Source organism: Mustela putorius, unplaced genomic scaffold, assembly GCF_011764305.1.
Source record: "Mustela putorius furo isolate JIRA1106 unplaced genomic scaffold, ASM1176430v1.1 tig00000196_pilon_pilon_pilon, whole genome shotgun sequence".
NCBI lineage: Eukaryota > Metazoa > Chordata > Mammalia > Carnivora > Mustelidae > Mustela > Mustela putorius.
The window spans coordinates 4,017,763-4,042,231 of record NW_025421310.1 but is presented as its reverse complement, the minus strand read 5'-3'; the positions used below and the strand labels follow the sequence as shown (position 1 = coordinate 4,042,231).

General features: G+C 44.2%; 3 protein-coding genes across 3 annotated transcripts; 2 read left to right on the top strand and 1 right to left on the bottom strand.

Annotated features, from left to right (window-relative positions):
* The first annotated feature begins 1,964 nt into the window (after positions 1-1,964).
* On the top strand, positions 1,965-2,897 carry LOC101686086 (olfactory receptor 5-like). Its single transcript, XM_004777073.2, has one exon. The coding sequence runs from the start codon at positions 1,965-1,967 to the stop codon at positions 2,895-2,897; it is 933 nt and encodes a 310-aa protein (XP_004777130.2).
* A 9,398-nt stretch (positions 2,898-12,295) lies between these two features.
* Positions 12,296-13,234, top strand: LOC101685790 (olfactory receptor 5). The gene has a single exon (XM_004777072.1). The coding sequence runs from the start codon at positions 12,296-12,298 to the stop codon at positions 13,232-13,234; it is 939 nt and encodes a 312-aa protein (XP_004777129.1).
* A 6,543-nt stretch (positions 13,235-19,777) lies between these two features.
* LOC101685505 (olfactory receptor 5-like) lies at positions 19,778-20,964 on the bottom strand. The gene has a single exon (XM_004777071.3). It carries the CDS (start codon positions 20,962-20,964, stop codon positions 19,990-19,992), a length of 975 nt encoding a protein of 324 aa, XP_004777128.2. The 3' UTR covers positions 19,778-19,989.
* Positions 20,965-24,469: the final 3,505 nt, after the last annotated feature.

The window sequence follows — 24,469 nt, the reverse complement described above, 5'->3', positions numbered from 1 at the left end:
TGATCACGACATTGACTGCAGTCCTTCACTGGGGTAGGTAATCAGTTCCCTCCCATAAAAAACGAGGCCCTCAAACTGAGAACCTTCAAATGGTCCTTCCAGTCCTAACTTTCCTTTCCTAGAGTAGAAGAATAATTTCCTTTTCCTCTCTGCCAACGTGTTTCCAGACAAGTAAAATGAAAATGTCACCCCAAATCCCAGGAGAGGGAGAATACAACATGACTCCCAGCGTCAGCTTACCTGGGAAGCTGAGTCTGTTCTACGACTTCCTGCTGGGAGGCCTTGGGAAACAAATGGACTCTTTGATCTTTAGTTTTCACATCTGAAAGATGGGATCATTGGTGATTACTTCTCAGCCTGTGGAGATCCCTATAAAAGGCAGAAGCCAGAGAGGGATTGGCCTAAAGGTCATCTGTGCTGTGAATTTGGGATGGTGCCAGGGAAGGTTCTGGGACAGAACGGGACTCATGGAACTCTCAAACAGACCAGGGACAGGGACATGTTTCCTAAATAGGGCAGCCTCAGACGGGGCACCAGTAGGTGGTAAAATCAGGCAGAACTGGTTTGGAAAAAAAAAAAAAATCCCAGTGTCCTCACTTTGTGCTCGTAGCCCCAGAGAACCTCAGCGATCTTCTTCGGAGAAGAAGGCACCACGCATTAACATTCTGGACTAGACGGTGACATTCCACTGTTTTGGAGCAAAGACCATTTCCTGCTGTGAACCAGGAGGAAAATCTTCCTTTTGTTGTGATAGGTAACGCAGACACCAACAATACAAAGACAAAAGTAATAAGATGAAAAAAGAAATGGCTATCTTCCTTTGGTTTATTTGAGGGCAGGATCTTAAAAGGTCTCCCTGCCCGGTCCATTCCCCTGTGGCTTGTGTTTCTTCTGAGGCCTCCCTGGACTCATCGACCCTGGGGCTGGTGATCCGGTCAACGTCTGGTTCCCGGCTCCTGCTGAGGAGCGTGACGCCTGAAAGTCCCCTCCAGTGCTCCAGGTTTTGAATGAGCACGTGGAGAGCCATGACAAACCTGGCAGTGTACTGCTTTGCTAGGGTCTGCGGTTAGAGCTCTGAGTGACATAGACCCCACCTCTTTCCTCAAGGGGCTTACAGTCCAGTTGGAGAGACGTTGCACAACTGAACAAGCATGCAAGTAATTTCATTCACTCACTCATTCAAATCCCAGTATCATCAACACCCAGTGTTAGATTTGTCTCAGGCATACAATATAGCGATTCAACACTTCTCTACATTACTCAGTGCTCGTCACAAGTGCACTCCCGAATTCCCTTCATCTATTTCTCCTGTCCCTCCACTCGCCTCCGACAACCTCCAGCTAGTGCAAATAATTTAAAATAAATGAAATTAACAACAATCACTCTGGAAGGAAGGAAGGGGTTGCAGGGGTAAGGAATAATGACATCGGGTCTAATAGGAGATTTTCTAAGGATAAGACATTGAAAAACTCATGCCAAGGATGTCAAGGATTCCCCAAAATGGGAAAAACAAGAATGGAGAGAAGGCTGTTTCAGAAAGAAGGGACTTTGTGTGGGAATTATTTCAGGCTGGAAGGATGTTGGAGTATTTGAGGAAGTAAAAGGGCACCTATGGGGCTCCAGTGGGTATGAGAAAAGGAGCCATGGCATGAGTTAAAACTGAAGTAATTGGCAAGGAACAGAAAATTGGGGGCTTGAGAGCCATGGTAGGACATGTGATGTTTATTCTAAGGATAATGGGAATGTGTCAAGGGCTTTAAGCAGTGGAGTAACCCTTTATGATTGATGATTTTGAAAGACACCCCCCCCCCAGCAGCTGTGCGGAGATGAAGCAAGAGTGGAGGGAGAGAAACAAGATATGAGTTTATTTCGTTTACTTGGTGGTATAAAGGCTTGGATCTATAGGAAGGCAAGCTGTGAAGAGAAAGATGTGCAAAATATATCATAGATGTGTTTGTTCTCAGATGGAGAGGTCCCTGGAGACGGGCAACATGAACAGAATCGGGGAGTTTGTCTTGCTGGGCTTGTCCACCAGGGCGGACATAAGGGATGTCCTGTTTGCTGTCTTCCTGAGCCTCTACACGCTGACCCTCCTGGAGAACACGCTCGTCATCTACCTCGTGTGCAGTCACAGCGAGCTCTGCAAGCCCATGTACTTCTTCCTGGGCAACCTCAGCTGCCTGGAGATGTGCTACGTGTCAGTGACCGTGCCCAGCCTGCTCGTGGGGCTGCGGACCGGTCCCTGCCATGTGCCCTTCACAGCCTGCATGACCCAGCTTGTCTTCTTCATTTCCCTCACCTGCATGGAGTGCACCCTCCTGGCGTCCATGGCCTATGACCGCTACGTGGCCATCTGCCGCCCACTCCATTATCCCCTGCTCATGAGGCCCCGAGTCTGCCTGGGCTTGGCCCTGTCCTCATGGCTTGGGGGGCTGCTGGTCTCGGTGGCCAAGACGACATGCATCGCTAGCCTATCCTACTGCGGTCCCAACGTCCTCAACCACTTCTTCTGTGACATCTCCCCTCTGCTCAACCTGTCTTGCACTCATGTGGCCCTGACCGAGCTGGTGGACTTCATCTCTGCCATCGTCATCTTCTGTGGGACACTGTTGGTAGCACTGGCCTCCTACTCCGCCATCGGGGTGGCCGTGCTCCGCATGCCGTCAGCCGCCGCCCGGCGCAAGGCCTTTTCCACCTGCGCCTCCCACCTGGTGGTGGTGGGCATCTTCTACTCAGCAGCCCTCTTCATCTACTGCCGTCCCAGCCGCATCAAATCCATGGACCTCAACAAGGTGCTGTCCGTCGTCTACACGGTGCTCACACCCATGTGCAACCCCGTCATCTATTGCCTGCGGAACAGGGAGGTACACGCGGCGCTTCGGAAAACTCTCCACTGACCTTGATTCGGGTCTCGGGTCATGGAACCTCTCTCGTCTCCGGACTGAAGATCGGCCATGGCCACGAAATTCCACACAGAATACCGGAAGGTGGAAGAAAAGCTGAAGGACTATGTTTCCCATCTAATAAACAAGGAGTTCACGTCAATGAAGAACAAAGTCTGAATTACCCACGGGAAAAGTGAATAATGTCTATGAGAAAGCGGGTCATCACAGATGAATGACAAGTGACTGGTAAACTCACACAACAAGATGGTCCACCTTATTAGTAAACCAAGAAGTGCAAATTTAACCCCATCATTTCATTCCTAGAATGAGAAATGCTTAAGGATATTTCTATATGTCCCCACAAGTAGAGCTAGGTCACAGATATGGAGATATTTATGGCATCTTTGTGATGAAAAGAGAATTAGAAACAGCCTAATATCCATCCACAATGAATGGAATAAATACATTACATACATTCGGAGATAAACACTGGGGCTGTAAATAAAAGGAAATAGACATATATTTGACATGGTGATATGCTGATACATATATGTAAAATAAAAATTAAGGCAAGGCTTTTATTTCAATCCCTTTGGACTATTACCTATCTATCTTCTTTTTTTTTTTTTTAAGATTTTTTCATTTATTTGACAGAGAGAGAGAGAGATCACAAGTAGGCAGAGGCAGGCAGAGAGAGAGGGGGAGGAAGCAGGCTCCCTGCGGAGCAGAGAGCCCGATGCAAGGCTCGATCCCAGGACTCTGGGATCATGACCTGAGCGGAAGGCAGAGGCTCCAACCCACTGAGCCACCCAGGCGCCCCTATCTATATTCTTTTTAAAAGGATATATTTATTTTTTCTTTATTTAAGAGAATGTGTGCAAGTGCAAGTGGAGGGGAGAGTTAGAGAGAGAGAACCAAGCAGACTCCACGCTGACCGTGGAGCACAACCTCACCACCCTGAGATCATGACTTGAGCTCAAGTCAAGAGTTGGATGTTTAGCCAATGGAGCCATTCACGTGTCCAACCTATCTATATTCTTAGTAGTGCCTTTCTAAAAAAGATTTTATTTTTTTTATTTGAGAGAGAGAGGGGATGAGCATGGAGGAGGGGTACAGGGAGAGGGAGAAGCAGACTCCCCACCGAGCGAGGAGCCTGAACTGGGGCCCCATCCTGGACACTGGGACCACAACCTGGGCTGAAGGCAGATGCTTAGCCAAGTGAGCCATCCAGGTGACGCAATAGTGCCTTTTTTTTTTTTTTTAAAGATTTTATTTATTTGAGAGAGCGAGCGAGCGTTAGCATGAAAGGGGCAAGGAGCAGAGGGAGAAGCTGGCTCCCTGATGAGCAGAGGGCCTAATGTGGGACTTGATCCTGGGACTCCAGGATCATGACCTGAGCCCAAGGCAGTTGCTTAACCAACTGAGCCACCCAGGTGCCCCCCAATAGTGCCTTTTAATAACAGAAGCATTCAATTCTGGTGAAGTCTAAATGATGAATATTTAACTATACAGGTATTATTTTTATATCCTAACAAAATCTGCCTATTTTCTTGGTCACATTGTCCTAGATGGTTTATAGTTTTAAGTTTTAGCTTTCTTTTTTTTTTTAAGATTTTATTTATTTATTTGACAGAGAGAGATCACAAGTAGGAAGAGAGGCAGGCAGAGAGAGAGGGAGGAGGAAGCAGGCTCCCTGCTCAATGCGGGGCTCGATCCCAGGACCCTGAGATCATGACCTGAGCCGAAGGCAGCGACTTAACCCACTGAGCCACCCAGGTGCCCCTAGTTTTAGCTTTCTAACTTGTGTGTAGGATGCCACTCAAAAATGTGTGTGTGTGTGTGAGGTAGAGGTTGAGCTTTATTTTTTCCATACATAATCCATTTTTACCAAAATAATTGCTGGAAAGACCCTCTCATTGAGCTGTATTGGCATCCTTGTCAAACCTCAGACTGAGCATCACAGTGTGGCTCTACTTCTAGACTATTCTATTCTCTGTGAATCCACTGCTCTCTTGTTTTACCAATGTCAAATTGTCTTGATTACCAGAGCGTTATTGCAAGAATTACAGTCAGGAATTTTAAGTCTTCCCACTTAGTTCTTTTTCAAGTTAGCTTTGGCTCTTCTAGGTTCTTTACATTACGATACAAACTTTAGACTCAGCTATTTATTTCTATAAAGATGCCTCCTTAAATTATAAAGATGAATTCTTTGAGTCTAGAGATCCTTTTGAGGAGAATTGACATTTTTTGACAAAATCAAGTCTTACAGATCATAAATATAGCACACCTTTCCATTTATGTAGCACTTAAAATTTTTGTTGGGTGTGGCTGACCCATGTTTCATTAGTTTCAGGTGTACAACAGGATGACTCCACAAGTTCAAACACTATACTATGCTCACCACAAGTGTAGCTGCCACCTGTCCCTGTACAACTGATTCCCATATCACTGACCATATTCCCCATGCTGTACCTTTCACCCCTGTTATGTATCCATTCCATCACCAGAAGCCTGTGCCTCCCACTCCCCTTCACCTGGTTAGTTCATCCTCCACCCCTTCCCTCTGGAAACCATCAATTTGTTCTCTGGGTTTGCAGGTCTGATTCCGCTTTTTGATTGTTTATTTATCCTTTTTATTTCTTAGATGCCGCACAGGGGTGAAGTCATATGGTATTTGTCTTTCTCTGTCTGACTTCTTTCACTTTGCCTAGTCCTCTCCAGGCCCATCTACATTGACATGATCTCATCTTTTCTAATGTCTCTGTAACATTCCATTGTGTATGTGTGCACATATGTGTGTGTACACATAAACACCACACATGTCCGTGTTCATTCATCTGTGGGGGACTCTGAGGTGACTCCCATATTTAGCACTTTGAAACTTTAGCTGTCCTGTCAGCAGTGCTTCAGATTTCTTACTGTGGAGGTCACGTGTGTCTTTCCGTCAATTTATTTCCATGTATTTAATGTTTTCAATACTTTTTGTATACTTAATAGTTCTGTAAATTTTATTTTCCCATTGCCACACCTAGCATTTAGAAACAAAACTGGTGGGTCACCTGGGTGGCTCAGTGGGTTAAAGCCTCTGCCTTCAGCTCAGGTCATGATCCCAGTGTCCTGGGATTGAGCCCCACATCGGGCTCTCTGCTCGGCAGGGAGCCTGCTTCCTCCTCTCTTTCTGCCTGTCTCTCTGCCTACTTGTGATCTCTATCTGTCAAATAAATAAATAAAATTTTTTAAAAAGGAAAAAAGAAAGAAACAAAACTGGTTTCTGTGAACTTGTCCGGATGCTACAATCTTCCTAATCTCAGATACTAGCTCTAACGTGTGCTCCGTAGATTCCCTAGGATTTTCTGTGCAAATAGTAATGCTTTTCCTTCTCTTTTCCAATTTCTATACCTGTTCCATCCCTCTTCTTGGACCATGTGTAGTTTACACACCGAGCCCTGGGAGTTGCAACCCCATGTGAACCCACTCAGCACTCGTGCGTCTGCAGCTCCTAGGGCTCAGTGTGTAAACTACACACGGTCCAAGAAGATAGACGGACACTCGTGCAGACCCACGAGGGCTGAGTGGGTTCCCGTGGGGCTGCTTCTGGTCCTCTTGGACACACCCAGGGCATAGCCTGGAGGTTCTGTGCTCTCTACTTACCCTGTGTGCAGCTCATTGGAGCCTGGAGCAGGGGCATGCTGGTTTATGTCTTGCCTGTGCCATGACTCTGTGCAGCTTGCCAAGGGGTGCCATTCGTCTTGCCATTCCCCAGCTGCCCAGGGACCCAGGGTCTTTCCTTATAGCACCCATTATCCTCTAGATAATGGGACTCCCCAATGAAACTCTGATCTGTAGACAGACAGGGAAAGAGAGAGGGAGAGGCAATGAGAAGGAGGCATCACCCGAGGTCTGCAGGGCCAGGTCTGGCAGTTATAGGTGTCACTGATGCCCACACGTCATTGGCCAGGAATGAGTCACATGGTCATACCGATGTGCAAGGGATGCTGGGAGATGTAGTTTAGTGGCATGCTCCTGATTCTGCCCCATCACTGCTAGACACGCAAATGTGCACAGAAAGAATAGTGTCCTTTCTCATCCATTCTGGAAAATGGAGACCATTTAAGAGAATGAGTATGATTAAAAGGGTATAAAACGTGCATTGTCAGATGTCTTTGATGGGAGTGTAAATCCATGCAGTATTTTCAGAGAGTAATTTTGTAACGTGGATAAAGATGTTGAATGTACATTGACCAGCAGTCCAACTTCCTAATTGCATATTACAGATCTATTTGTGTGTGGGGGCAGAATGAGCATGCCAGGAAATATATGGAAGCAAGGTTTACACTAGCAGAAACTGGACAGCTCTACAAATATCCCCTAATACAGGATTAGAAAATACATTAGGGTCCATTGTGGGCCATCCCCGTTCCAGACTTTCCTTCTTCCCTCCAGCATTCCCTCTGACCACACATCCCTAATGTTCCATGGTCAAGTATTCCAAAGTTAAAGCAATTGCCTTTAAGAAAAACTTCGTCAGGGCAGGGGCCAGATATTAGCCTCCCCCAACCCCCAAGTCAACAAACATCTCATTGCCAAGAATACAGAAATAAGAGTCTCCTCTCTGCATGGGATCACATTTTAGTGGTGCAAGAAAAAGCAAGGAAGGACTGATAATAAAGCCAATAAGAGGCATATTAGTGTCAGGGGCTAAGCAGGTTCTAGACTTAAGGGAAAGACTTAACATAAATTGACTGTGGTGCGTCCATTACTGGGCTAGATCTATATACATCTGTATTGATGTAACTTTAGATCCTCTCTGAGAAGGGCATGTGATCTCCATCTGACAGGTATCAATAACAATCAATAACTACCACTTTCTGAGCTCCTAATACGTGCTAGGAACCATCATAGGTGCTCCATGGGCACTGACGAGCTTAATCTTCACGGGAACTCTTCCAGGGCACCATCATCCTCCCTGTCTCATAGATGGCGACACGGAGACTCGAGGAGGTCCGAGTCACACAACCTCTGGATGATAGATCAGGAATTCAGATTCAGATTCTCATGCTCCAAGTTCCAGGACATCTCCCCAACTGGAGATGGAGCCCAGGCATTCCATCCAATTCCTGGATACCTGCTGGGGATCAAGCCATATTTACCTTAGCACACTTCTCCCTCAGGGGGGAGGAAAGGGTTAATTCCTGGTGTCTGGAACAGGAAAAGTGGGTGAGAGCTTCTCTAAGCAGGTGAACATGAGCTTGAGAGAGGAGTTGGATTTCATTCGAAGGGGAAGGAAAAGGAGTCTGGACAGGAGGACCGACATGGGCATAGACGTGTAAAATGCATCGTGTGGTGCTTGTGTGTCTAGGATAAAGCTCTGCAAGTACGTGCACAAGTAGTTAAAGTATTTTAATCATCATTCCCTTAAAGGATGGGAGGAGCAGAGGACCTAGTGGAGAGAATGTGATCACACATTAGCTCAGAAGTATTTTGTGGTGTTTGTTGACTGCAACATATGATAGACCAATGGTTTTATGGGTCCTGAAAGAATGCTGCGTTATAGCAATGGGCGCATTAATTTTAAATCTGACTATGTCATCTGATCACACAAAAGGAGAAAAGAAAAGGGTAAAATTGAATTGAGAGTTCTCCCATCAGTTTTGCATTGGGCAATCCAGGAATGGAGAGACCTGTTCAGTGGGCGTCCATAGCCTAGAGAGGAAAAGATGTGTTTCAGGCATAGAATGCCTAAGAGTAAATGCTAACTTTGGCAGCTAAGATATCCAGCAGGTTGTGGGGAAAGGCTATTTCGACTTTCTCTGTGAGCTGGAAGAATGTTCTGTCTCTCTGTTTCTTGTCCTGTTTCAAGCAGAGGTGAGCTTGTAACACTTCTGAGAGACTGAGCTCAGACCTCCCTCCTGCACTGAGGTCCCAAATCTCCAGGTTCCCGACTCTGAACACCCAAGGGCTGCTCATCTCTCGCTGTGATATGTGTACTTGTCAGTTTCGGGGTCATTATCTCAGACTCCTGGGAGCAGCTTGAGAGCAGGAATTATGTCTCTTTCAGCACTGCCGTGCCAGCACCCGCACAAATCCTTACATCTATTATGGTCTCCATCTGTGTGAGAACGGACTTGGAGCCAACCTCAGTGGCGAGCCGCCCTCCCAAGCCCCAGTACAATTCATGAAAAGTTTTCTCCTCCATCTTCTCTCTAAATCCACAGAGATCAGGACAGCCCCCTAAGGTCCATCTGTTGGATTTAAACTGTTCCTTCTGCTTGCAGCTGGCTGGAAGGACAGAGTTCTCCTGGCCGCTCAGAGAACACATGGGTGCCGACATGGAGGGAGGCGGGTGAACCCAATGCTCAGGACCAGAGACAGCTTCTCCCAAACCTTTCTGACATCCTGAATTGACGGACCAACTTTTCAAGTCACTGGTGTCTTCACCCAAGTCCAGGGGTAGAAGCTGAGTATCTTTGCTCCCCAGAGTCTCCTTTAGAAACGAAAAGCAGGACCTGCGTCATCCTAGCTGAGAGGTAAGAAAACACGATCACTTGATTTGGGAACGAAAAAAAGAGAAGAGCAGAAAAGTTCTCCCTCCTGCTGGTCACCCGTGGGGTGTTCGGCACTGCTGGTCCATGGAGACTCCCCGAGATTCAGAGCCCAGGACAGTGTAGACGGTACCGACTGCAGATGAAGACACGAGGGGCAGAGTCAGAGCCCTGGTCTAGGACAGGGACTGAGCCTAGGCTGGAACCAATTTCTTTCTGATCCTCCCAGCCCTTCTCTTAACCTGAATGACAGATTATTTTGAACTGAGCCTTCTAAAGGAAATGCATCAGGTCAATACTGGCAGTAAAGACCACACGGCGTGGCACACCTAGCTGGTGGTCCGTGGAGCGTGTGACTCCTGGTCTCGGGTGTGTGAGCTTGCGCCCCGTGTTTGGTGTAGAGATTACTTTGAAAAAATAAAATCTTAAAAAAGTTCCATGGCACGGAACATGAGAGGAAATATCAAAGGGAATCACACAGCATAAAGGTAAGTGTTCTTTGTTAGATTTCTGTTTTACGTGTGTGTGTGTGCACACTTCAGCGCAATGGGTAACAGTGTGAACGTGAGCGACCGCACTCCGTTTTCCTGCGTGTGGATCTTGTGCACATAGAGTTCAGGGAAAAAATTAAAGCCATGTTTACACAGTATCTTCATTCCCAATGGAAATATTGTTATCATCGTCAGTGTAGTTAACTCGGGCTGAGAGAGATTAAGTATCTAGCTCATGGTTACACAGCAAGCAAGCTGCTGGTCATATAGTTCTCTTCAGCTGTGAGAATCGGGTCAGCCATAAGGACCTCTCAGACCCTTGGTGCAACCGAGGTGTGACAAATGTGTGTGCAATGTGCCGGAAATGTTTGAATCATCCCCAGGAGCCCAGCTCCTTCTCTGGTATACGTCCCTGTTCTTCGGAACATTAATCAAGGGTGTTCTAGAGCTCCTAATGTCATCAGAGAGGCAAGAGAGCCTCAAGCAGCCTTCAAGATGAAGTGAAGGTAAGATTGGAATAGCTGGAAGGGAGAGGCAGGCAAAAGCAGGACCAGGGTACTGCAGAGAGGACAGAGAAGAAGTCCAGTAGAGAAGAGGAGGCCATGGCCAAAGGCTGTAGCAGCAACTCATTTTCAGAACCATTTCATTTTGGCCTATCCTATTAGCTGCTCAGCCCTCGTTCAGGACCAAGAACAGCCCTATAGGCCAAGTGGCCTTCTTCAGAGATAAGAAGGTCTAACCCAGTCAGAAGCTGGTCTGAAAAGACTTATAAGCACCAGCATTGCTGCTTTTGTCTTTCTCTGACAGATTTATTTCACTCAGCATTATACCTTCTTATTCCCTCCATGTCGTTGCAAATGGCAAGATTTCTTTCTTTTTTATGACTGCACAATATTCCTTTGTGTATATACACCACATCTTTTCATCCATCAGTTGATGGACACTTGGACTGCTTCCACAAATCACCATATTGTACACCTGAAGCTAATATAACACTGTATGTTAACTATATTGGAATTTACCTAAAGAATAAAATAATAAAATAAAATAAAGACATGATGACTCCCTTGTACACATTAGCTATTGTAAGAACATGACTATTCATCTTTGAAACCCTGTGTGCTCTTCCTAGACCACTCCTCGCTGATAAGATGTATCCTTCCCGAATTTTGGGCTCATTATTCTCCTATTTTATTTTGCCACATGACTTTGCATCCCTAAACAATGTATTTCTTAAAAATTGTTGCACAGTTTGACTGCTATATAAAAGGAATTATGAGTGTTTACACACTTATGTAACTTCTCCTTTTTGGTTCAATACACTTCTGAGATTGATTTATTCATAATATTGATGTAGTTCTGATTCACTCATTTACTTATAGAATAGTATTCCATTATATAACAAGATCATAATTTATTTATCAATTCTACTACTGGACACTTGGGATGTGTGCAGTCTCTTTTTTCTTTTTTACTAGTAAAGTAGTGTTGCTGTGAACAGCACTTATCTCCAGATATGTGCTTGGACATACAATTTCTGGGACATGGTCACATCTTAAAACTTACTACCTGATGCCAAATTGTTTTCTGAAGTGAGCATACAATACAGACTCCCAGAAATTGTGTACGAGAGTTCTCATTATTAAACTTAACATTTTCAGACATGAAAATGTCTGAATTTTGTGCCAATTCTGTGGATGTGAAAGGGTATCTAATTTTGGTTTTAATTTCCATTTCTTTGGCTCCTAATGAGATGAGCATTTTTCCATGGTTCCAGTGATGAATTATTCTTTGGTGAGGTATACTCTCAGGACTTCTCCCCCAATTTTCAATGGAAATAAGCTATTTTGCATGTTAATTGACCAATTTCTTCATATATCCTACATAGGGATCTTTGTTACTCATTGGTATTGCAGAAATATTTTTCCAGTTTGTGACTTCTCATTGTTTTCTGGTGATCAAAATTTTTTTTGATGATTAGACTTTTATATTTTATTTAAAAAAATTTTTAAAGTTTATTTATTGAAGAGATCTCTACACTCAATGTGGAGCTTGAAAGAAAGAAATCCGACCTAGAAAAGACCACTTAAAATCATCAAAAGAAAAGAAAGAACGATCAGAGCTCTCCTCTCCATTTTACAAACAAGATAACTGAGGCTCACAAAGGTTGTCTTGCTGAACATCCCAGATTTGCTAAGCAAAACTGTGGAAGTTTTTTGGTTCTAGTTTTACAACTTCCCAGCTCAGCAGTCCTCCTGACAATGGTCAGCCTACGGCACATGCAGTGGCTCTCGGTGCCCCTAATACTCTTCCTCTTTTACTGTTTTTCTCCTGCCTGGATCATAGGCTCCACTAACCTATTTCTTTCTGCACTCAGATGGAGAGGTCCCTGGAGGCGGGCAACATGACCAGAGTCCAGGAGTTTGTCTTGCTGGGCTTGTCCACCAGGGTGGACATAAGGGATGTCCTGTTTGCCGTCTTCCTGACCCTCTACGTGCTGACCCTCCTGGAGAACACACTCATCATCTACCTCGTGTGCAGTCACAGCGAGCTCCGCAAGCCCATGTACTTCTTCCTGGGCAACCTCAGCTGCCTGGAGATGTGCTACGTGTCAGTGACCGTGCCCAGCCTGCTCGTGGGGCTGCGGACCGGTCCTTGCCATGTGCCCTTCACAGCCTGCATGACCCAGCTCTTCTTCTTCATCTCTCTCATCTGCACAGAGTGCACCCTCCTGGCGTCCATGGCCTATGACCGCTACGTGGCCATCTGCCGCCCACTCCACTACCCCCTGCTCATGAGGCCCCAAATCTGCCTGGGCTTGGCCATGACTTCATGGCTTGGGGGGCTGCTGGTCTCGGTGGTCAAGACATCTTGCATTGCTAGCCTGTCCTACTGCGGCCCCAACGTCCTCAACCACTTCTTCTGTGACGTCTCCCCTCTGCTCAACCTGTCTTGCACCCATGTGGCCCTGACTGAGCTGGTAGACTTCATCTCTGCCATCGTCATCCTCTGGGGTTCCCTCCTTGTGGCCATAGCCACCTATGTGGCCATCGGGAGGGCTGTGCTCCGCATGCCATCAGCTGCTGCCCGGCACAAAGCCCTCTCCACCTGTGCCTCCCACCTGGTGGTGGTGGGCATCTTCTACTCAGCCACTCTCTTCATCTATGCCCGTCCCAGCCGCATAGAAGCCATGGACCTCAACAAGATGTTGTCCGTCGTCTACACGGTGCTCACGCCCATGTGCAACCCTGTCATCTACTGCCTACGGAACAGGGAGGTACAGGCAGCATTCCGTAGAACCCTATACAGGTCCTGAAGCTGACCACCTGAGCAGGGCATGGGGTGATCTCAGGTTATCAATACTTTTCATTTTTATTGAGATATAATTCACATCTCATATACTTCACCTTTAAAACGTGCAGTTCAGTGGGTTTTAGTATATTCACAAGGTTGTGTGCCCATCATATTGATGTAAATGTTGGGTGTTCATCCTTTCTCATGCCTGAGTAATATTCCGTTGTATATGTGGACCACATCTTCTTTATCCATTCATCTGTTGAAGGACATCTTGGCTCCTTCCACAGTTTGGCAATAGTGGACATCGCTGCTATCTGAAGGTTATTAAGGAGAACACGGATTGCACAGAGCACTGGATGGTAACACAAACAATGAACTATGGAACACTACATCAAAAACTAATGATGCACTCTATGGTGACTAGCTTAACATAATTAAAAAATTGTTTCAAAAAAGAAATGAAAATAAGTGTTGCATACTCTTCTGACTGAGCCAGCCAGGTGCCCCAATAAATCTTTAAAATTTTAAAATTTAAAGACAAGAATTCTCGAAGAGTAAAAACACTTTCTGCAAATTTCAAGATTAATATAAGTTACTAACTGAAATTGGTACAATGCTTCTGGAGGCCAATTTGGCAATATGCATCAAAATCTTGAATGTGCGTGGGCTTTGACAGCATACCTGTTAAGAAGCTTTTGCCAAGAAAATAAGTTAGGATGCTTGCAGCAAAGAATTTTGTGCTTTTGTTTTCTTATATTAATTTTTTTTAAAGTGGGCTTCTTGCCTGGTGTGGAGCCCAAGGCAGGGCTTGAACTCAGCACCCTGAGATCAAGACCTGAGCTGAGATCAAGAATCAGATGCTCGACCCACTGAGCCACCCAGGCACCCCTCCATGTGCTCTTAATTGATAACTATTGGGAAAAAATTATATTTGACAATGTGGGAGTAGTCAAAATAAATTGCAGCACAGCCACACAATGGAATCCTAAGGTGTCATGAAAAATAACTCCTATAAGTACATTTACTGCCATGACTAATGTTAATTACACATTGTGATGTAGAAAATTTGGGTTACCAAATAACTACATTCTAATGTCTAAATGCAGTGTGTGTACATAGGGATATAGGATAGAATGTGAAAATCAATTCTATATAAATGTTTGTGGTGATTGCCACTATGTGAGAGATGTTGGGAGGGCTTTGCTTTCATTTTCATTGTTTTGTATTTTGTTGATTTTTTTTTGTGGCAAGCATGCATTGCTTTTGTCATAAAAATGTGTTTTTCAATGAAAAAGTCACTTTAATCTCTGTCTCTTGTGGCCATAAGACAGAGCTGAACCTCCTTACCCAGGAATTTGAGATCCCATTCTGTCCTGGTTTCAGCCACACTAGACTCAACATTATGCAGATATTTCAAGTCTGTCACATCTATGCCTTTGGGCTGTTCCATCTGAATGCCATGATCTTCCTTGTCCTCCCTGTGCATGCTGACACCTTCAAGGTCTGTCTTCTGGGTCCCTGGAGTGCTCCCTAATGGCCCTGATACTGAGGCACGAATGGGTCTCTCCTCTTTCCATTTTTCTGTGGCTCTCACTTCACACAAGGGAGAATATACAGACCACAACCGGGGCACTATAAAAGCCCATTGCTCTCATTTGGTGATGCCAGCACTCAGAAAAAGGCCTGCTCAGTGAATTTGGTCCAATAAATAAGTGAACAATTCATTGAAGAAAGATAAAGTCTTCATGCTCTCCATCCTTTCAAAGATTCATGACTATTATAATACCTGCTGCTTGTAGGGAATTTGCTTAATTCCAGAACCTATGCAAAACCCCATATACAGATCAGTCACATTTTAAGCCTTACAGCCACACTGTGAGGGAGGTATGTGTGACAGAGAGTGTTGTCATCTCCCAACATCAGTCCTTCCTTCTGCTTTTAGTAATAGAGCCACCAGATCTCAGCTGCAAAGACAGCCACCCAGAAAACAATGTTTCCCAGCTCCTCTCTTGTCCTTACATGGGGTCATATGAGTATGCACTGGACAAAGTTTTACATTATGTTCTTTAGAGGAAAGACGCTTTCCTTGTACTTCCTTTGCTCTCCTTCTCTTCTGATTGGAATACAGACATGACAGCTGGAACTGGAGCTGCTGTCTTGGATCCTGACCTGGAAGCTTCATGCTGAGAATGGTAGAGCAAGAGATAGGGGGACTCAGATTCTTTGACATTTTGGAATGTCTTATCAACCCCAAAATAATGCTGTGACATTGATGAGAAATTAGTTCCATCTTGCTTAAGCAACTATTTTTTGGCTGATCACCTAACTGATATGATGCTGTATTAGTCACCTATCGCTACAATACTGCTGTGTAACAACAATCTAGAACAATATTCAGTGGCTTCAATAGCACACATTTTCCCCCCTTGGATTGTGGATCTGTGGCTGACTGGTGGTGTTCTGCTTCAGGCTGTGGGTCAGGTTTAGTTCTGTTCCACTTGTTTCCTATCACAGAAGTAGGATATGCTCTTTTCAAGCCAAGAAGCAAGAAGGCAGTAGACACAGTTAGTGCTTCTTTAAAAAAAAAAAAAAAATATATATATATATATATATATATATATATATATATACACACACACACACATATATATACACATATATATTAGAGAGAGAGCATGAGCAGGGGAAGGGGCAGCGAGACAGGGAGAGAGAGAATCCAAAAGCTCAGAATCCCGACTGAGCACAGAGCCCCACACAGGGTTCAATGCCAGGACCCTGAGATTGTGACCTGAGCTGAAACCAAGAGTCAGCCACTTAACTGAATGAGCCACCCAGGTGCCCCAGATAGTGCTTCTTCAGGCATCAGCTCAGAACTCTCAATCTGATCCACATTCTACTAGCCAAAGTGAATTATATGGTCAAGCAAAAGTCATTGGGATCAGGGAAGTATGTTTTATCCAGAGTAGTTATGATAAGGGCAGTGAGTAGAGGAATTGGGAGAAAATAATACAATATACCTGAAATAATTCTATTATTTGTATTTTATATAAGTAAGTTAGGATCAAGAGACTTTTAAAACCATTTAACTGAGATACAGTTGATATGTAAAAAGCCCTACATATTAATATACATGACTTTAAACTAGGATCTTAAAGAGAAATCTGCATTCCCACGTTCATTATAGCATTATTCACAGGAGCCAAGATGTAGAAACAAGCTAAACATCCACTGACAGATGAAGGGATAAAGAAAATGTGACATATATGTACAATGGAATATTGTTTGGTCCCCCCTGACAAAAACAGGGAATTCTTGCCATTTGCAACAACATGATGAACCTAGAGAACATTATGGTAAGTAAAATCAGCTAGACACAGAAAGACACTGCATGGTATCCTTTTAGGGAGCAGAGATCTGGTGCCCATACCTAGCTAAGGAGGCTCAATTCTCCAGGCAAGCCAAGATCATGAGCATCCAGGACCACAATTTTCCTGAGTCAGGAAAAGAAATTGTGTCATTACAGCTGTTGCCTGTGTGACCTTGAGCCACTTACCACAATTCTCTGAATGTTGGCTTCCTCATTGCTAATTGGAAATAGTCATCTACCTACCCCACGTTGATTGATTTATCACATGAGGTAAAAGTTACAGAGTGGTTTGCATCAGCTAAAGGGAGGGAGGAAGTTGTATCAACTGATACTACATATTTTCTAAACTATTTGAACTAAATCATCTCCTTTCACAGATCATATTACTTAACATACTACTTCTGTCACTTAGCAATGCCTGTGTGACACAGGCATACATAGAATTTCCATGGCCATTTTAAAGGTTTTCAAGACATGTCTCCAAAGGCAAGGGAAACAAAGGCAAAAATGAACTTTTGGGACTTCATCAAGATAAAAAGCTTCTGCACAGCAAAGGAACAGTCAACAAAACTAAGAGGCAACCTACAGAATGAGAGAAGATATTTGCAGATGATACTACAGATAAAGGGTTGGTATCCAAGATCTATAAAGAAATTCTCAAAGTCAATACTCAAAAAAACAAATAAGCTGGTAAAAAAATGGGCAGAGGACATGAACAGACTGTCATCCAAAGAAGATATATAAATGGTTAACAGACACATGAAAAAATGCTCTATATCACTAACCATCAGGGAGGTTCAAATTAAAACCACAATGAGATCCCACCTCACACCAGTTAGAATGGCAAAATTAAAAACAGGAAACAACACGTGTTGGCGAGGATGTGAAGAAAGGGGAACCCTCTTCCACTCTTGGTGGGAATGGAAGCTGGTGCAGCCACTCTGGAAAACAGTATGGAGGTTCCTCAAGATGTTAAAAATAGAGCTACCCTATGACCCAGCAATTGCACTACTGGGATTTACCCCAAAGATACAGATGTAGTGAAAAGAAGGGGCACATGCACCCCGATGTTCATAGCAGCAATGTCCACAATAGCCAAATTGTGGAAGAAACCAAGATGCCCTTCAACAAATGAACAGATAAAGAAGATGTAGTCCATATATACAGTGAAATATTACTCAGTCATCAGAAAGAATGAATACCTACCAGTTACATGGACATGGATGGGACCGGAGGAGATTATGCTGAGTGAAATAAGTCAGACAGAGAAAGACAATTATCATATGGTTTCAGTCATATGTGGAACATAAGGAATAACACAGAGGACATTAGGGGAAGGGAGGGAAAACTGAAGGGAGGAAATCGGAATGGAAGACAAACCATGAGAGACTATGGAATCCAGGGAACAAACAGAGTTTCACAGGGGAGGGAGGCGGGGAAAGGGGGTCAACAAGGTGATGGGTACTAGGGGGACACATGCTGTGATAGGCACTGGGTGTTATACGCAACTAATGAATCACCATGCAAGACAGAACAGAGAGATCAGGAGGTCTCACACTAGGAATTCAGTGGTTTGGCCTGTAAGTGACGTAATTGTTTGTTGGCTCGAAGAATTCATATGACGTCACTCATACACCGAGAGCCCAGAAAGTGCCATCTTACATGTCCCTGGCAGGTAGTGGGCTGGAATCACTGATGAAGAGCATTAACAACTATCTCAGTATCTACAGCACAAAGATAAAATGGCAATTGCTGTATCCAAGTGTATGTGAATTTAAACTTTGATTACTATTGGCCAATTGTTCTACAAAGACACTGCCTCAATCTACAGTCCTACAGTGTCTCAGGGAGTGCCTCCCCCCACCCCCTTCAACCAACAATGAGTTTTCTCAAATAATTTTTTTAAAAATTTGCTCTGCAGTTACTTTGATTTTCATGAGAAATGGAAGTAGTAGTGCAAGTTGAGTATCATTCCATAGGTTTATTGGCCTTTCTTATTACTTAAAAATCCAAACTATTAGGTTATTCATCTTTGTGAAAATAGTCCTGAATGAGTATCTTTGTAGTTCAGATTTTGCTCATTTCCTTCATTTTTACCTTCCAGATAAATTCCCAAGGTGGACTTGCTGGAAGCAAGGGCATTCAGATTCTCAAGACTTTCTGTATTTATTAACAATGTGCCCTTCTACAATGTACCCATCTATACGGTCACAAACAACAGCAGAACATGCTCCTTCCCCTGGAGGTATTGTCAACAGGAATTTTTACTACTTAAATTAAAAGTTAAAGTATGCATGATAGATAAGTGGACCAAAACAACACACTGTACACCTTAAATTTACACGTTATATGTAAATTATATCTCAACAAGGTGGGGAAAGGTAAAAATAAGTTTAAAATAAATTTCAGATGTGTTAGTGTGATGAGTCATCCCATAGAAGGTCATTATTTGAATTTGTATTTTCTCCTATAATACATTTATTTATTCAATTATAAAGGCCATACAAGCTTATTGCTAAATATTCAAATATATAAGATAGAAAATATGGGTCTCCTGTGGTTTCACACCTAAAAACCATTTGGTTTATACCCTTTCTGACACCTTTCTAGGTATGTGGTAGCATGAATAACTATTGTAATTAGTGTCTTTATCATTACTGTTTCACAAAACTTTGACATATTCATGTATTGCTTCTTCCATCTTTAACTCAAAAACAGACCACCTCCCCACCACAGTATCTAGTAGGTATCAGTGGTTTAGTTCAATTTCTTTGATGGATCCATGTTATTTCATAGTATGGATACAATGTAATATATTTAAATCATATCCTGTTGGTGAGCATTTGGATTATTTCCAGTAATTTCCAATAAAATAACATGTATTCCAAAGCTTACAATTTTGCAATAGACATTCTTGTACCTATGTTTTGAATGATAGTATTTTTCACAATATTCTTCAGGAGGTATGGAGCAAATTGCTGTCCTTGAATTAAACTTACTAGAGAGGTTGCACATTTTTTTTTGGTAGACCATCAGTCACCTTTTTCCTTGACAAGCCTTCCTCTTCATGACCATTTTTCTTTTGCTGAGTATTTCTATTTTTCTCATTTATTTTAAGAACATCTTTATCCATTTTGTTGCAAATATTTTCTTCCAGGTTTCTCTTTGCCTTTGAGCTTGTGTGTGTGCATTTGGCTGTGGTAGTTTTATTGTTTTTTAAAGTTTTTATTCGAATTCCAGTATAGTGAATGGACAGTGTAATAATAGTTTCCGGTGTACAACAGAGTGATTCAACACTTCCACCTGGTGCTCATCATGTCGAGCGCCAATCATCTCCTTAACCCTATCATCTTAACCCTTCCCTGCAGCCACATCCCCTCTGGCGACCATCACTTGCTCTCTTCAAATCAGGAGCGGGCAAGGTCAGTTCTCGCTGAAGGGCCCCAGCGTGAGTGGAGAGTTCTCTGCAGCACCGCATGCACCTCCCTGTTCCGCAGGCAGTAGATGACAGGGCTGCACATGGGCGTGAGCATTGTGTAGACGACGGACAGCACCTTGTTGAGGTCCGTGGGGCTGATGCGGCTGGGGCGGGTGTACATGAAGAGGACCACGGCGTAGAAGATACCCACCACCACCAGGTGGGAGGCGCAGGTGGAGAGGGCTTTGTGGCGGGCGACTGCGGATGGCATGTGAAGTATGGTCCTCCCGATGGCCATGTAGGAGGCCAGAGCAACCAGTAACGACCCACAGAAGATGACGATGGCAGAGATGAAGTCCACCAGCTCGGCCAGGGCCACATGGGTACAGGACAGGTTGAGCAGAGGGGAGACGTCACAGAAGAAGTGGTTGAGGACATTGGGGCCACAGTAGGACAGGCTGGCAATGCAAGATGTCTTGACCACCGAGACCAGCAGCCCCCCAAGCCATGAAGTCATGGCCAAGCCCAGGCAGACCTGGGACCTCATGAGCAGGGGATAGTGGAGTGGGCGGCAGATGGCCACGTAGCGGTCATAGGCCATGGACGCCAGGAGGGTGCACTTGGTACTAATGAGAGCTATGAATAGAAAAAGCTGAATTATGCAGGCAGTGAAAGACACATGGCATGGACTGGACCTCAGCCCCACGAGCAGGCTGGGCACGGTCACTGACACGTAGCACATCTCCAGGCAGCTGAGGTTGCCCAGGAAGAAGTACATGGGCTTGCGGAGCTCGCTGTGACTGCAAACGAGGTAGATGATGAGCGTGTTCTCCAGGAGGGTCAGCACGTAGAGGGTCAGGAAGACGGTAAACAGGCCGGTCCTTATGCCTTGCCTGGTGGACAAGCCCAGCAAGACAAACTCCTGGACTCTGGTCATGTTGCCCGATCCCAGGGACCTCTCCATCTGAATGCAGAAAGAAATAGGTTAATGGAACCTGTGATCCAGGCAGGAGAAAAACAGTAAAAGAGAAAGAGCATCGGGGCACCGAGAGCCACTGCACGTGCCGTAGGCCGACTGTTGTCAGGAGGACCGCTGAGCTGGGATGTTGCAAAACCGGAATCAGAAAACTTCCACCTGTGCTTAGCAAATCTGTGATGTTCAGCAAGACAACCTTCGTGAGCCTCAGTTATCTTGTCTGTAAAATGGAGGCAAGAGCGCTGATCATACTTTCTTTTCTTTTGATGACTCTAAGTGGTCTTTTCTAGATTGGATTTCTTCTTTCTCTCCTTTCTTCCCTTCTTCCTCCTTTCTCCTTCCTTCCTTCTTGAAAAGTTTCCCAAGACCTAAATGGTTGTCTGCACTATTCTAAAGAAAGGAAGGACCACATTGCTTTGTTCTGAGATTTATACCTCTTTTAACTGGTTGAATTTCTGGAGGAAACTTGCCATTGCTTATTAAAGAAAAGTACCATCAATACTGGTTTTTCTAAGAAGGGCCAATGAGTAATTTCCTTCGTGAATATTTCTAAAAACAATTTTTTCCTAAAAACATGTTCTTTTTTTTAAAGCTTTTTAAAAAATTATTTATTTGACAGAGAGACATCACAAGTAGGCAGAGAGGCAGGCAGAGGGAGAGAGAGAGGAGGAAGCAGGCTCCCTGCTGAGCAGAGAGCCTGATGCAGGACTCGATCCCAGGACCCTGAGATCATGACCTGAGCCGAAGGCAGCGGCTTAACCCACTGAGCCACCCAGGCACCCAACATGTTCTTTTTTTAAGGAAAGAAAATACATGTGTGAACATCACTTATGTGCCCCTATATATGATAGTGCAATTTTTATTTTTAAAAGATATTTTATTTTGGGGTACCTGGGCCCAGTGGGTTAAGCCTCTGCCTTTGGCTCAGGTCATGAGATTGAGCCCGGCATCAGGCTCTCTGCTCAGCGGGGAGCCTGCCCCCACCCCGCCTGCCTCTCTGCCTGCTTGGGATATCTCTCTGTCAAATAAATAAAATAAATAAAATATTTTTAAAATATTTTAATATTTCTGTCCCGGGTGGGACAGAGCCCCGAAACTGCTCTCACATGTATACACACCGGCTCAGGACAGAACTTTTATTGAAGATAAGCAGGAAGGAGATGGGTCTTTCAATAAATGGTTTTGGGTTATGAGTTATTTCAGTAGAAAAATAAAAAGAACTTGGAGCCATGCATCACACCACATGTTAGGTGAATGACAACGTCAGGGTAGAGTGCAAATCTCTGAAACTGTAAAAAAAAAAGTGTATTTGTATGGCCTTGGTGGTGTAGAAAACCGTAAGAGTCTAGGAAAAGAATTCAACACTTGGATGCTTTAAAATGTAAAAATCTAATCACCAAAAGGAATCTGGTCATTATAAAAAAATGGAAAGTGACAAACTAGAAAAATATTCCTGCAATAGGTAAGAGTGACAAGAGTTCCCTATGTAGGATCTACAAAGAAATCAGTCAAGTAATGTGCAAAACAGTCTCTTCCATAGAAAACTAGGGAGGGGCACCTTGGTGGGTCAGTTTGTCAGGTGTCTCACTCCTGATTTTAATCTCGGGGTTGTGAGATTGATCCCACATCAGTCTCCCTGGGAGCATGGAGCCTGCTTAAGATTCTCTCCTCTGCTCCTACATCACACCACCCACTAGTGCTCTCTCTCCAAGAAAAAAAAAAGATAATTATCATATGATCTCTCTGATATTAAGAATATGAGAGGCAGGACTGGGAGTCGTGGGGCATAGAGAGGAAAAAAAATGAAACAAGATGGGATCAGGAGGGAGACAAACCATAAGAGACTCTTAATCTCACAAAACAAACTGAGGGTTGCTGGGGGGATGGGGGAGTAGGGATAGGGTGGCTGGGTTGTAGACATTGTGGAGGGTATGTGCTATGGTAAGTGCTATGAAATTTGTAAACCTGATGATTTACAGGCCTGTACCCCTGGGGCAAATAATACATTATATGCTAATAAAAATTTAACAGACAAAGAAAGAAAGAAAGAAAGAAAAAACTGGGGAAAAAGGCCTGGAAGTGTATCTCACCAAAGAATTTCATCACTTGAAACATGGAAATATGCTAATCTCCTAGGAGCCAAGGAATGGAAATTAAAATGAAAATTAGGTGCCTCTTCACAACCATGGAATTAGAACAAATATAGATGTCGGAAAATATTAAGTTTAATAATGAGAACTTTCATACACGATTGCTGGGAGTGTGACTTGTATGCTCGCTTCAGAAGACAACGTGGTGGGGCACCTGGGTGGCTCAGTGGGGTAAGCCTCTGCATTCACCCCAGGTCATGATCCCAGAATCCTGGGATCGAGCCCCACATCAGGCTCTCTGCTCCGTGGAGAGCCTGCTTCCCTCTCTCTCTGCCTGCCTCTCTGCCTACTTGTGATCTCTGTCTGTCAAATAAATAAATAAAAACTGTATATAAAAAAAAGAAGGCAACTTGGCATCATGTAGAAAGTTGTAAGGTGTGACCATGTCCCAGAAATTGCATGTCCAATCATATATCCAGAGTAAGTGCTGTTCACAGCAACAGTTTTACTAGCAAAAAGAAAAAAGGAGACTGACACATCCCAAGTGATAAACTGTGAGCTTAGATACTTAATCTCTCTTAGCCCGAGTTAACTACACTGACGATGGTAAAAATATTTCCATTGGGAATGAAGAAGATACTGTGTGAACACGGCTTTCATTTCTTCCTTGCACTCTATGTGCACAAGATCCACACGCAGGAAAACGGAGTGCAGTCGCTCTCATGAGTTTCTACCCTTGTCACAGCTAAGAAAGACATTCACGCTGTTACCCATCACACTGATGTGTGCACGTGCACACGCACACACACTTAAAACAGAAATCTAACAAAGAACACTTACCTTTATCCTATGTGATTCCCTTTGATATTTCCTCTCATGTTCTGTGCCATGGGATTTTTTTTTTAAGATTTTATTTTTTCAAAGTAATCTCTACACCCAGCACAGGGTGCGAGCTCACACACCCGAGACCAGGAGTCACACGCTCCACGGACCAACAGCTAGGTGTGCCACGCCGTGTGGTCTTTACTGCCAGTACTGACCTGATGCATTTCCTTTAGAAGCCTCAGTTTAAAATATCCTGTCATTCGGGTTAAGAGAAGGGCTTGGGAATCAGACAGAAACTGGTTCTAGCCCGGGCTTGGTCCCTGCCTTAGACCAAGGCTCTGACTCTGCCCCTCGTGTCTTCATCTGCAGTCGGTACCGTCTACACTGTCCTGGGCTCTGAATCTCGGGGAGTCTCCATGGACCAGCAGTGCCGAACACCCCACGGGTGACCAGCAGGAGGGAGAACTTTTCTGCTCTTCTCTTTTTTTCGTTCCCAAATCAAGTGATCGTGTTTTCTTACCTCTCAGCTAGGATGACGCAGGTCCTGCTTTTCTTTTCTAAAGGAGACTCTGAGGAGC